The sequence below is a fragment of the Salvelinus fontinalis genome, chromosome 24 (genome assembly GCF_029448725.1).
Source record: "Salvelinus fontinalis isolate EN_2023a chromosome 24, ASM2944872v1, whole genome shotgun sequence".
NCBI lineage: Eukaryota > Metazoa > Chordata > Actinopteri > Salmoniformes > Salmonidae > Salvelinus > Salvelinus fontinalis.
The window spans coordinates 43,681,605-43,694,531 of record NC_074688.1 but is presented as its reverse complement, the minus strand read 5'-3'; the positions used below and the strand labels follow the sequence as shown (position 1 = coordinate 43,694,531).

Below are 12,927 nucleotides of genomic sequence, written 5' to 3'. Positions count from 1 at the left end.
TATTTAACATCCTATCAACGTATTTAACATCCTGTCAACGTATTTAACATCCTATCAACGTATTTAACATCCTGTCAACGTATTTAACATCCTGTCAACGTATTTAACTTCCTGTCAACGTATTTACCTTCCTGTCAACGTATTTAACATCCTGTCAATTTACTGTGCTGATAGTGGATCAATGTTTGTCGACATCATCTATATTTGATCAATGTTTGTCGACATCATCCATGTTTGATCAGTTTTTGTCGACATCATCCATGTTTGATCAATGTTTGTCGACAGCCTTTATTTTTTGTGCCCTTATATAGACTCACACGCGTGTTTACCGTGGAGAGTTCATGCATTATAACACAAACCACACGCAGACGAGTCACAATAAACCGCTCATTTATTTCAAGAGTAGAAATATCATAGAGAAAAATGTAATATCATAATAAATACAAATCTACAATGTAGAGAAGATGAGTTGTTTTCCTTTATGCAACACTTCAGTTTATAACATGTTATAATAAATCACATAAAAATATGGAAATGTTCAACCAATAAAAATGATCAAATCCAGACAATGGTTCTAAACTACAAAAACAGCAACATACAGAATATTAAAAAATTGTTCAACTGGATCCTGATCATCATCCACCTTTTATCAAATGTAAACTGCAAAACCCAAACTGTGTTTCCACTGTGAAGCAGCTACGCCGGCCACTACTCGGAAATCTATTTAAATAACAAACAAAAACACTGAAGTAAAAACACGTGAAATGCAGCTGAGGGAATGACATTGAGATGGTTAAAGTCAAAATATTCCTATGATAATGTAGTTTCCTTTAGAATACAGTTTTTACTCAGATTACCCAGAGATGATAGTGACTGTCTGCATGCTCTCCTTGGAAGAGTAGGAAAGTTTGTGTTTATGTGTTTGTTTGTGTGTGTTTGTGTGTGTGCGTGTGTGTGCATAGCAATACGTAATAACAGTTGAATGAAAATGGAATGAATAATGCATCTGTAGTGCTTATCTTTGGGGGCAAAAGAGACTAGTTGATTATCCTACTAACTTATTCTATGTTTGTTGAAAGGCAATTGTCACAAGGCAGGAAGTGAGGTCATGGTTTGAGCTAAGTGCCACATGGAGCAGGATGGCACTGATCAATGGTCAGTGTAGCTCTGTGACACGCCAGGAGAGAGGAAGTTACAGGACAAAGCACATCTCCCCCAAAATGCCTGGGACATATTTAAGTGTGTCAAAATAAGCACCGCAAACTACTGGCAAACCCACACCCTGTCCCTGACTGACTCTGTCCCTGACTGACTCTGTCCCTGACCCTGTCCCTGACTGACTCTGTCCCTGACTCTGTCCCTGACTCTGTCCCTGAACTTGTCCCTGACCCTGTCCCTGACTCTGTCCCTGTCTCTGTCCCTGTCTCTGACCCTGTCTCTGACCCTGTCTCTGACCCTGTCTCTGACCCTGTCTCTGACCCTGACTCTGACCCTGACTCTGACCCTGACTCTGATCCTGACTCTGATCCTGACTCTGATCCTGACTCTGTTCCTGACTCTGTTCCTGACTCTGTTCCTGACTCTGTTCCTGACTCTGTTCCTGACTCTGTCCTGTCCCTGATCTTCTCCCTGACTCTGTCCCTGACTCTGTCCCTGACCCTGTCCCTGACTCTGTCCCTGACTCTGTCCCTGACTCTGTCCCTGACTCTGTCCCTGACTCTGTCCCTGACTCTGTCCTGTCCCTGATCTTCTCCCTGACTCTGTCCCCGACCCTGTCCCTGACCCTGTCCCTGACTCTGTCCTGTCCCTGATCTTCTCCCTGACTCTGTCCCTGACTCTGTCCCTGACTCTGTCCCTGACTCTGTTCCTGACTCTGACTCTGATCCTGACTCTGATCCTGACTCTGATCCTGACTCTGATCCTGACTCTGTTCCTGACTCTGTTCCTGACTCTGACTCTGTTCCTGACTCTGTTCCTGACTCTGTTCCTGACTCTGTCCTGTCCCTGATCTTCTCCCTGACTCTGTCCCTGACTCTGTCCCTGACCCTGTCCCTGACCCTGTCCCTGACTCTGTCCCTGACTCTGTCCCTGACTCTGTCCCTGACTCTGATCTTCTCCCTGACTCTGTCCCCGACCCTGTCCCTGACTCTGTCCCTGACTCTGTCCTGTCCCTGATCTTCTCCCTGACTCTGTCCCTGACTCTGTCCCTGACCCTGACTCTGTCCTGTCCCTGATCTTCTCCCTGACTCTGTCCCTGACTCTGTCCCTGTCGCTGTCTGACCCTCCTCTGTAAAAATCTAAGAGTTTCAATATTCACATCTCTATGTACATACAGTATATACAGTCATTTACACCGCTGTTACCAAATGTTCAACTTGAATCAGAAACTAAATGAAGTTAAATTCCATCTATAAGACCTAAATAGTCCAACATGTAGTTCATGCTGTTTGTATATTATCATGTCTCTCTGTCAATGTTGGAGACTACATTCAACATTATCAAGAAGGCCTAAAACTTACGCTAATCAGCGTTTCAAATATAACAAGTCAAAACAGCTGAAAGTGTTAGAAAAATGATTAAAAGTTTTCTGCACTACAAATTGGAGTGGTTTCCTATAATAATAATAATACTTGTTATCTTTTGTATGTGTGCTATGTGTCTATGTAGGCCTACCTCCGTGTGTGTGTGTGTGTGTGTGTGTGTGTGTGTGTGTGTGTGTGTGTGTGTGTGTGTGTGTGTGTGTGTATTGCACAGTGTCGCGTGCAGACGGTGTTAAGGTCCTCCAACCTGTCCAGAGTCTTATGGAAGCACAACCACACGGTTGGGTTAATTCATAGTTTGTTCCTCCTCTCGTCTCCCTGCCTCTAAAAACAATAGGATAAAATACAACTTGTTTGTGTTATAAATAGAAGGGTTTCCCTTTGTCTGGCACTCAGGCTAACTTCCCAACAAGCACCCAGGCTAACTTCCCAAATCGTAACGAGGAGGATAATCAACTTCTCTGGTCGCCATTTTGGAATCCCATCACATCCATCGATCAGCGAGGTAGAGTTATTTTTACCCAGCATTCCTCTCTGCGAATGTTTAGCTGTTAACCTGTAAGAGAGAGAGCAAGTGGAAAGAGAGAGAGAGAGAGAGAGAGAGAGAGAGAGAGAGAGAGAGAGAGAGAGAGAGAGAGAGAGAGAGAGAGAGAGAGAGAGAGAGAGAGAGAGAGAGAGAGAGAGAGAGAGAGAGAGAGAGAGAGAGAGAGAGAGAGAGAGAGAGAGAGAGAGAGAGAGAGAGAGAGAGAGAGAGAGAGAGAGAGAGAGAGAGAGAGAGAGAGAGAGAGAGAGAGAGAGAGAGAGAGAGAGAGAGAGAGAGAGAGAGAGAGAGAGATTATTAGAATGGTTGATCGTTGACTCACAGGATGTTGCTTCATGGGAATATGCCTTACAGGCAGGACGTGAGAGGTGGTGTGTGTTCCCAATGTCACCACCAGGGGTCAGTAGCTTCCTCACTAACTGTCAGGGATGGGATGCCAACTGGCAATTTGACGCAAAAATACAATTTAATTAATTCCCTCGTCAGCACTGACAAAACGTAAGTGTGTCGTGATTGTGTGTGTCACGTTTAAACCTGCTGAGCTAGACGTGTGTGTTTTTGTCACTAATGACTAACTAGGGAGGGTGTGTGTGTGCTGGAGGGAGTTCTTCCCCGCACCACAATGACAGGCAATGTGTTACTATTCCATAATTCATTGGTCACTAGAAGAATATGATCTAACGTCCTCTGTGTTCAGGGTCAGGGTCTCCTGAGAGAACTCAACAGCACTCCAAAAAGCAGAATGTTCTGTGGACTGGAAAGAGGAATAGAGGAGGTGAAAATAAAACGAGAGAAAGATGAGAGGGAGAAATCAGCAAGACAGGAAGTAACCGTCACCTCCTGTGTACCCCTGGCAGCTGATGAGGATGATGACGAGGATGACTTGTTCGCCCCCAGCAGAGATGAATCCTCCACTGAGTCTGAGTCACTCGACTCTGGGCAGAATGTCATCTCCATGGAACCAGGCCTCTGCTCCTGAATCTGAGCCACCTGAAACCTGTCAATCAAACAGAAGATTGACACACGGCGCATGGATATACCTACGTACAGTTGAAGTCGGAAGCTTACATACACTTAGGTTGGAGTCATTAAAACTCCTTTTTCAACCACTCCACAAATTTCTTGTTAACAAACTATAGTTTTTGCAAGTCAGTTAGGACATCTACTTTGTGCATGACACAAGTACTTTTTCCAACAATTGTTTACAGACAGATTATTTCGCTGTATCACAATTCCAGTGGGTCAGAAGTTTACATACACTAAGTTGACTGTGCATTTAAACAGCTTGGAAAATTACAGAAAATTATGTCATGGCTTTAGAAGTGTCTGATAGGCTAATTTACATAATTTGAGTCAATTGGAGGTGTACCTGTGGATGTATTTCAAGGCCTACATTCAAACTCAGTGCTTCTTTGCTTGACATCATGGGAAAATCAAAAGAAATAAGCGAAGACCTCAGAAAAAAATTGTAGACCTCCACAAGTCTGGTTCATCCTTGGGAGCAATTTCCAAATGCCTGAAGGTACCATGTTCATCTGTACAAACAATAGTACACAAGTATAAACACCATGGGACCACGCAGCCGTCATACCGCTCAAGAAGGAGACGCGTTCTGTCTCCTAGAGATGAACGTACTCTGGTGCGAAAAGTGCAAATCAATCACAGGACAACAGCAAATGACCTTGTGATGATGCTGAAGGAAACAGGTACAAAAGTATCTATATCCACAGTAAAACGAGTCCTGTATCGACATAAACTGAAAGGCTGCTCAGAAAGGAAGAAGCCACTGCTCCAAAACAGCAATAAAAAAGCCAGACTACGGTTTGCAACTGCACATGGGGACAAAGATTATACTTTTTGGAGAAATGTCCTCTGGTCTGATGAAACAAAAATAGAACTGTTTGGCCATAATGACCATTGTTATGTTTGGAGGAAAAAGGGGGACGCTTGCATCCGAAGAACACCATCCCAACCGTGAAGCACTGGGGTGGCAGCATCATGTTGTAGAAGTGCTTTGCTGCAGGAGGGACTGGTGCACTTCACAAAATAGATGGCATCATGAGAAGGAAAATTATGTGGATATATTGAAGCAACATCTCAAGACATCAGTCAGGAAGTTAAAGCTTGGTCGCTAATGGGTCTTCCAAATGAACAATGACCCCAAGCATACTTCCAAAGTTGTTGCAAAATGGCTTAAAGACAACAAAGTCAAGGTATTGGAGTGGCCATCACAAAGCCCTGACCTCAATCCTTTAGAAAATGTGTGGGCAGAACCGAAAAGTGTGTGCGAGCAAGGAGGCCCACAAACCTGACTCAGTTACACCAGCTCTGTCAGGAGGAATGGGCCAAAATTCACCCAACTTATTGTGGGAAGCTTGTGGAAGGCTACCCAAAACGTTTGATCCAAGTTAAACAATTTAAAAGCAATGCTACCAAATACTAATTGAGTGCATGTAAATTTCTGACCCACTGGGAATGTGATTAAATAAATAAAAGCTGAAATATATCATTCTCTCTGCTATTATTCTGACATTTCACATTCTTAAAATGAAGTGGTGATCCTAACTGACCTAAAACAGGGAATTTGTGCTAGGATTAAATGTCAGGAATTGTGAAAAACTGGGTTTACATGTATTTGGCTAAGGTGTTTGTAAACTTCCGACTTCAACTGTATGTACACAATGCTCACACCTAGGAACAGTATATGTGTGTGTGTGTGTGTTTCCATCTTCACCTCCCAACAGACCGGGTCACCTCCCCAGGCATCCTCCACTTCCCCTCAGGGAGTAACCCTGACCCAGCCCTGGGGGTCTGGGAGATCTTAGTGGTGGAGTGATGTGTGTCCACAGGGGGCAGGAGAGGAGTCTTTTGGAGGGCCTGGAGGTCCCGAGGGGGTAACAGGAGAGACTGAGGGGGTTTGAGGGGGGTCAGCAGGAATTGTGGGGGTTTGAGGGGGCCGAAGGGGGGCAGGAGGATGGGGGGCCATTTCTTCTGGGCACAGCGAGAGCAGCAGTAGCCGTGTCGGGGGCCAGACAGACCAGACAGACCAGATATGGTGTGGAGGTGAGACTGGTGAGGACATAGTCTGGGTAAGGAGAGGAACTGAGTCAGAGGAGACAGCACCGGGAACCTGGAGTTGGGAGAGAGAGAGAACATGTATGAGCAGGTATGCAGGCACACACACAGACGGGGAAATGACCATAGTGCGCCACACATGCAAAACACACACTTTTACATGGTTTTGGCGTATGCATGTGTTTGTGTGTGTCTGTGTCTGTGTGTGTGTAATAGGGTAGGGACAAACAGCAATACCCCACATCTGGTTTCTGTCCAACTACATCGCCCTCTTCAGAAATCAACCCCACTAGCCTACTGAAGCCTCATGCCTACTGAAGCCCCTGGTCTACTGAAGCCCCTGGCCTACTGAAGCCCCATGCCTACTGAAGCCCCTGGTCTACTGAAGCCCCTGGCCTACTGAAGCCCCTGGCCTACTGAAGCCCCTGGCCTACTGAAGCCCCTGGCCCACTGAAGCCCCTAGCCTACTGGAGCCCCTGGCCTACTGAAGCCCCTGGCCTACTAAAGCCCCTGGCCTACTGAAGCACCTGGCCCACTGAAGCACCTGGCCTACTGAAGCCCTGGGCCTACTGAAGCCCTGGGCCTACTGAAGCCCCTAGCCTACTGAAGCCCCTAGCCTACTGAAACCCCTAGCCTACTGAAGCCCCTGGCCTACTGAAGCCCCTGACCTACTGAAGCCCCAGGCCTACTGAAGCCCCATGCCTACTGAAGCCCCTGGCCTACTGAATCCCCTGGCCTACTGAAGCCCCTAGCCTACTGAAGCCCCTAGCCTACTGAAACCCCTAGTCTACTGAAGCCCCTAGCCTACTGAAACCCCTGGCCCACTGAAGCCCCTGGCCTACTGAAGCCCCGGGCCAACTGAAGCCCTGGGCCTACTGAAGCCCTGGGCCTACTGAAGCCCTGGGCCTACTGAAGCCCCTGGCCCACTGAAGCCCCTGGCCCACTGAAGCTCTGGGCCTACTGAAGCCCCTAGCCTACTGAACCCCCTGGCCTACCAGTGAAACGCCTGGCAACTGGCAGAGCCCTCCCTTTATTAAAATGCACAGTGTCCAAGCGGCTCTGCCATCCCAGCCTTCATGAAACCACTCAGTGCAGAGCTGCCTATTGTTCCATTGTGTGGGAGGGTCCTGTAATGCTTCTCTGACCCCAACGACCCCCACTAACCTCTGGTTACCCCTGGACCACAGAAAAGGTATGTGTGTTTGTGTGCGTGTGTGCATAATGCTTGTATGTGTGAGTATGTAGAGCGTTCCAGAACGCAAGCTGACAAACTCACAGTAGAGAACAGCAGAACATTTCAGAACATCTGACCACAGACATAATCTATTGGGCTTTTCCATTAAGCTGTACCATATATTCTTCTGCTGTTATCTGTGTTCTATACCCTGTCCTGTAACCTGTGTTCTATACCCTGTCCTGTAACCTGTGTTCTATACCCTGTCCTGTAACCTGTGTTCTATACCCTGTCCTGTAACCTGTGTTCTATACCCTGTCCTGTAACCTGTGTTCTATACCCTGTCCTGTAACCTGTGTTCTATACCCTGTCCTGTAACCTGTGGTCTATACCCTGTCCTGTAACCTGTGGTCTATACCCTGTCCTGTAACCTGTGGTCTATACCCTGTTCTGTAATCTGTGTTCTATACCCTGTCCTGTAATCTGTGTTCCATACCCTGTCCTGTAACCTGTGTTCTATACCCTGTCCTGTAACCTGTGTTCTATACCCTGTCCTGTAACCTGTGTTCTATACCCTGTCCTGTAACCTGTGTTCTATACCCTGTCCTGTAACCTGTGTTCTATACCCTGTCCTGTAACCTGTGTTCTATACCCTGTCCTGTAACCTGTGTTCTATACCCTGTCCTGTAACCTGTTTTACAGCACAGGGTATAGAGAACCGGTCGGTCGGTCGGTCGGTCGGTCAGTGTGTGTGAAGGCACAGGAGTTCAAGGCCGACCGCGGTACTGTAGACATTGTTAGCAGAAAACAGGTTCCACCATTTTAGTGAACGGAAAAACAGAAAACTGTGTGGTCAGTCTTCGTGTAAATAAAAATACGTTTTGAAGACAATCCTTCCACGGAGGGCCGAGTGTCTTGATTGATGAATTAAGGTCACTGATTAGTAAGGCTCTTTCCACACCTGGTTGTCTAGGTCTTAATTGAAAGGAAAAAACTAAAACCAGCAGACTAGGCCCTCCATGGAAGGAGTTTGACACCCCTGATTAATTGTAGCTTGCAGTACCCCGGTCGGCCTTTAACTTGAGTTACTCGATGAGAGGGGGCAGCACTCACGTAGCCTGCAATATCACTTCCTGGAGTAGCTCAAACTGTCATGTCTTTATGAGACACCATCTGACCTCATTTGGCTTAGATGTGCTATTGCGTCTTCATACAGGAAGAGGGTTTCAAAGGGAGGGTATATTACTGGAAACTTTCAAAGTGTACCAGTAAACTACCAGAATGTTGGTATCTTTCAATGAATTTTTGTAATCTAATCACAAAACATCTAGTGGCCCTTTTGAGTACTTCAGATTATCACAGGTGTCTAATTATCTCTGGCCCACTGTGTGGCTTTATCATATGTAAAATATGAAATAATTAAGTAAGATGATTTGAAATAAAAAAATAGAATGACAAAGGTGTAAAACATTATACTAAATATAAACCGTCAACTTAGTGAATACCACTAGTGTTTTAATATGAGGGTTTCAGCATGAAATATTTTTTACAAACTAAGGAAAATAAATGTATTTTACTATGTCAAAATATATTTGTTGTCAATGTTTTGGCGTCAAACTGGTGGGAATTGAGATAATTGATTACTTGATTAGGCTATTTTCTCATTAACCATTATGGTCTATTTTACTAGAAACTCATGGACAATATGGACACAGATATAAAAAATGAATACTATGTATGAATACATTTTCTTGTGTTACAGCCTGAATAAAAACATATATTAAATTGAGATGTTTTGTCACTGACTTACTCACAATACCCACAATGTTAAAGTGGACTTATGTTTTTCAAATTTTTTACAAATTCATTAAAAATAAAAAGCTGAAATGTCTACATTCAATAAGTATTCAACCCTTTTTTAATGGCAAGCCTAAATAAGTTCAGGAGAAAATATTTGCTTAATAACAAGTCACATAATAAGTTGCATGAACTCATTCAGAATTTTTGAATGACTACCTCATATACAATTATATGTAATGTCCCTCAGTTGAGCAGTGAATTTCAAACACAGATTCAACCACAAAGACCAATTCCTGGCAAGGAAGGGCACCTATTGGTAGATGGGTAAAAATAAAATAAAAAATACATTTAATATCCCTTTGAGCATGGTTAATTACACTTTGGATGGTGTATCAATACACCCAATCACTACAAAGATACAGACGTCCTTCCTAACTCAGTTGCCGGAGAGGAAGGAAACCTCTCAGGGATTTCATGAGGCCAATGGTGACTTTAAAACAGTTACAGAGTTTAATGGCTGTGATAGGAGAAAACTGAGGATGGATCAACAACATTGTAGTTGCTCCACAATACTAACCTACATGACAGAGTGAAAATAAGGCAGCCTGTACAGAATAAAAATATTCCAAAACATGCATCCTGTTTGCAACAAGGCACTAAAGTAAAACTGCAAAATTGTTATGTTTGGGGCAAATCCAATACATTACTGAGTACCACTCTGCATATTTTCAAGCATAGTGGTGGCTGCATCATGTTATGGGTATGCTTGTCATTGTTAAGGATAGGATAAAAAAGAAAGGAATGGAGCTAAGCACAGTCTAAATCCTAGAGGAAAACTTGGTTCACTCTGCTCTCCACCAGACACTGGGAGATTAATTTCCCTTTCAGCCGGACAATAAGCTAAAACACAAGGCCAAATCTACACTGGAGTTGCTTACCAAGAAGACAGTGAATGTTCCTGAGTGGCCGAGTTACAGTTGTGTCTTAAATCTGCTAGATAATCTATAGTAAGACCTGAAAATGACTGTCTAACAATGACCAACAACCATTCTGACAGAACTTGACATATTTAGAAAAAAATTATTGCCTAATGTTGTACAATCCAGGCGTGGAAATCTCTTAGAGACTCATCCAGAAAGACTCACAGTTGTATTTACTGCCAAAGGTACTTCTACAAAGTATTGACTCAGGGGTGTGAATACTTATGTCAATGAGATATGTCTGTATTTAATTTTCAATACATTTGCAAAAAAATTCTAAAAACATATTTTCACTTTGTCATTTTTGTGTATTGTGTGTAGATGGGTGAGCAATAAATAAATGTCATCCATTTTGATTGCAGGCTGTAACACAACAAAACGTAGAATAAGTCAAGGGGTATGAATACTTTCTGAAGGCACTGTGTACAGTCATTGCGCTCACCCAGTATGACTAAGCAGAACACTGTTTAAGGTAGATATGTCTATGCATGTATTATATATAGGGTTCTCACTTGATTGAGGAGGCTTTGCTGATGGCCATCTGTTTACTCTCGTACTCCAGTAGCAGCTCCTCCAGAGCAGCAGCATTCTCTACAACACATACAGCACTTCAGCAAAGACTTTCATTACTACATACATAACTGTAGGAGTGATTACACACACACACACACACACACACACACACACACACACACACACACACACACACACACACACACACACACACACACACACACACACACACACACACACACGCGCACGCACGCACGCGCACACGCGCACAGAGATTTTTAGGGAAGATATTATTAACAGTGGATGAAATCAGATGAGTGTGATGACCGTGTTCAAACTCAATTGGCTATTATCTCGTATTGATGAAGTTAGTGGTTTCAAAACCCACAACCCTATTAGCAGAGACATCTCTCTGTGTTTGCAGATCTGAACAGACTGTATAGTAGTAAGCAATATGCCTAAACCTGGTCTTGTGATGAGCATAGGAGAGCCTACACCCATCTTTTTCACTTTCAGATCACCAACACAGAAGGGGTAAAGGCTAGGGGTTGCTTTACGCTCAGGCCTATGACATCATCAGAAACAGTGACGTCATCATAAAGGTACTAGTACCTTTCTTCTCTGTGATGAGGCGCACTAGAACACTGATGGTGTCTTCATTGGGATCGTCTACGATGTAGGGACAAGCGTAACCTACAGAGATAGAGGGAGCGAGAGAGAGAGGGAGGGGAGAGAAAGAGAGGGGGTGGGGGGTGCAGAGGGAGTGAGGGAGAAAGAGAGAAAGGAAGAGAGCGGGAGAGAGAGCGAGAGAGGGGAGACGGAGGGAGAGAAATATTCAACATTACTACCCAGAGACAAAGACAGGCCATTTTAAATTAACCGACCGGAAAACCAGACAGGGACTGAACTGGGATTAAGTTTATAAATAAAGAAACATTCCACAGGGATTTGAACCAAAATTACTTTTCAACTCATTAAAGAGGAGGCAAAGGAAATCCTGAAGACGGTCTTTGTCTATTTGAACAGGTGTGATGTATGTGTTTGAGTGACACTTCAGTGTGATGTATGTGTTTGAGTGACACTTCAGTGTGATGTATGTGTTTGAGTGACACTTCAGTGTGATGTATGTGTTTGAGTGACACTTCAGTGTGATGTATGTGTTTGAGTGACACTTCAGTGTGATGTATGTGTTTGAGTGACACTTCAGTGTGATGTATGTGTTTGAGTGACACTTCAGTGTGATGTATGTGAAACCACTGAGGGCTGTTGCACACCAACAGAGATGAGTAAACTTGCTAAATCTCCCGAGTTCTGAAATTCTCTATCTCTCTCTCATTTAATTTCAATTTAAGGGCTTTATTGGCATGGGAAACATATGTTAATATTGCCAAAGCAATAAACAAAAGTGAAATAAACAATAAAAAAAGAACAGTAAACATTACACTCACAGAAGTTCCAAAAGAATAAAGACATTTCAAATGTCATATTAGAGTGAACATATTATGGCTACATTTAAGATGTCCTCCAGTGATTTTTGAACTTTTGCTGTTGAAAAGCAATATCCTGACATGATTGATTTTGACGATTAAGTAAAAACAAGGGGCGGATTCGATTATGCTGAGCCGCAGGGCACCAGTCTATGGCCTGTGACTAGAACGGGAAAAAGCGGTGAGGGAGGAGCGCCTTTCTCCAATTGCCAGTAATGCGCTGCTCGGTCATGTCGTCAACAAGGTAGCATGGTGCATCTTCCAGAAACATACAAAAGCTATTTTCCATAAAATATATACAGTGCTGTAATGATGTAGAAATAGTTAAAGTACAAAATGGAAAATACATAAACACATATGGATTGTATTTACAATGGTGTTTGTTCTTCACTGGTTGCCCTTTTCTTGTGGCAACAGGTCACAAATCTTGCTGCTGTGATGGCACACTGTGGTATTTCACACAGTAGATATGGGAGTTCATCAAAATTGGGTTTGTTTTCAAATTCTTTGTGGGTCTGTGTAATCTGAGGGAAATATGTGTCTCTAATATGGTCATACATTGGGCAGGAGGATAGGAAGTGCAGCTCAGTTTCCACCTCATTTTGTGGGCAGTGTGCACATAGCCTGTCTTCTCTTGAGAGCCAGGTCTGCCTGGTTTTGGTCAGTCACACTGGTCAGGTATTCTGTCACTGTGTACTCTCTGTTTAGGGCCAAATAACATTCTAGTTTGCTCTGTTTTTTGTTAATTCTTTCCAATGTGTCAAGTAATTATCTGTTTGTTTTCTCATGATTTGGTTGGGTCTAATTGTGTTGCTGT

General features: G+C 43.8%; 1 protein-coding gene across 2 annotated transcripts in view; it reads right to left on the bottom strand.

Moving 5' to 3' along the window:
* Window positions 1-373: 373 nt before the first annotated feature.
* LOC129822461 (tumor necrosis factor receptor superfamily member 19L-like) overlaps window positions 374-12,927 on the bottom strand; it is an 87,759-nt gene continuing 75,205 nt past the window's right edge. For both annotated transcript variants that reach the window (XM_055880755.1, XM_055880756.1), the window contains exons 7-11: window positions 11,236-11,316; window positions 10,623-10,701; window positions 5,816-6,211; window positions 3,919-4,078; window positions 374-3,096 (exon numbers count right to left, since the gene is read on the bottom strand). In XM_055880755.1, the coding sequence (XP_055736730.1) occupies window positions 3,085-3,096; window positions 3,919-4,078; window positions 5,816-6,211; window positions 10,623-10,701; window positions 11,236-11,316 (728 nt within the window). In that variant the 3' untranslated portion in view covers window positions 374-3,084. The remainder of the gene's footprint in view (window positions 3,097-3,918; window positions 4,079-5,815; window positions 6,212-10,622; window positions 10,702-11,235; window positions 11,317-12,927) is intronic.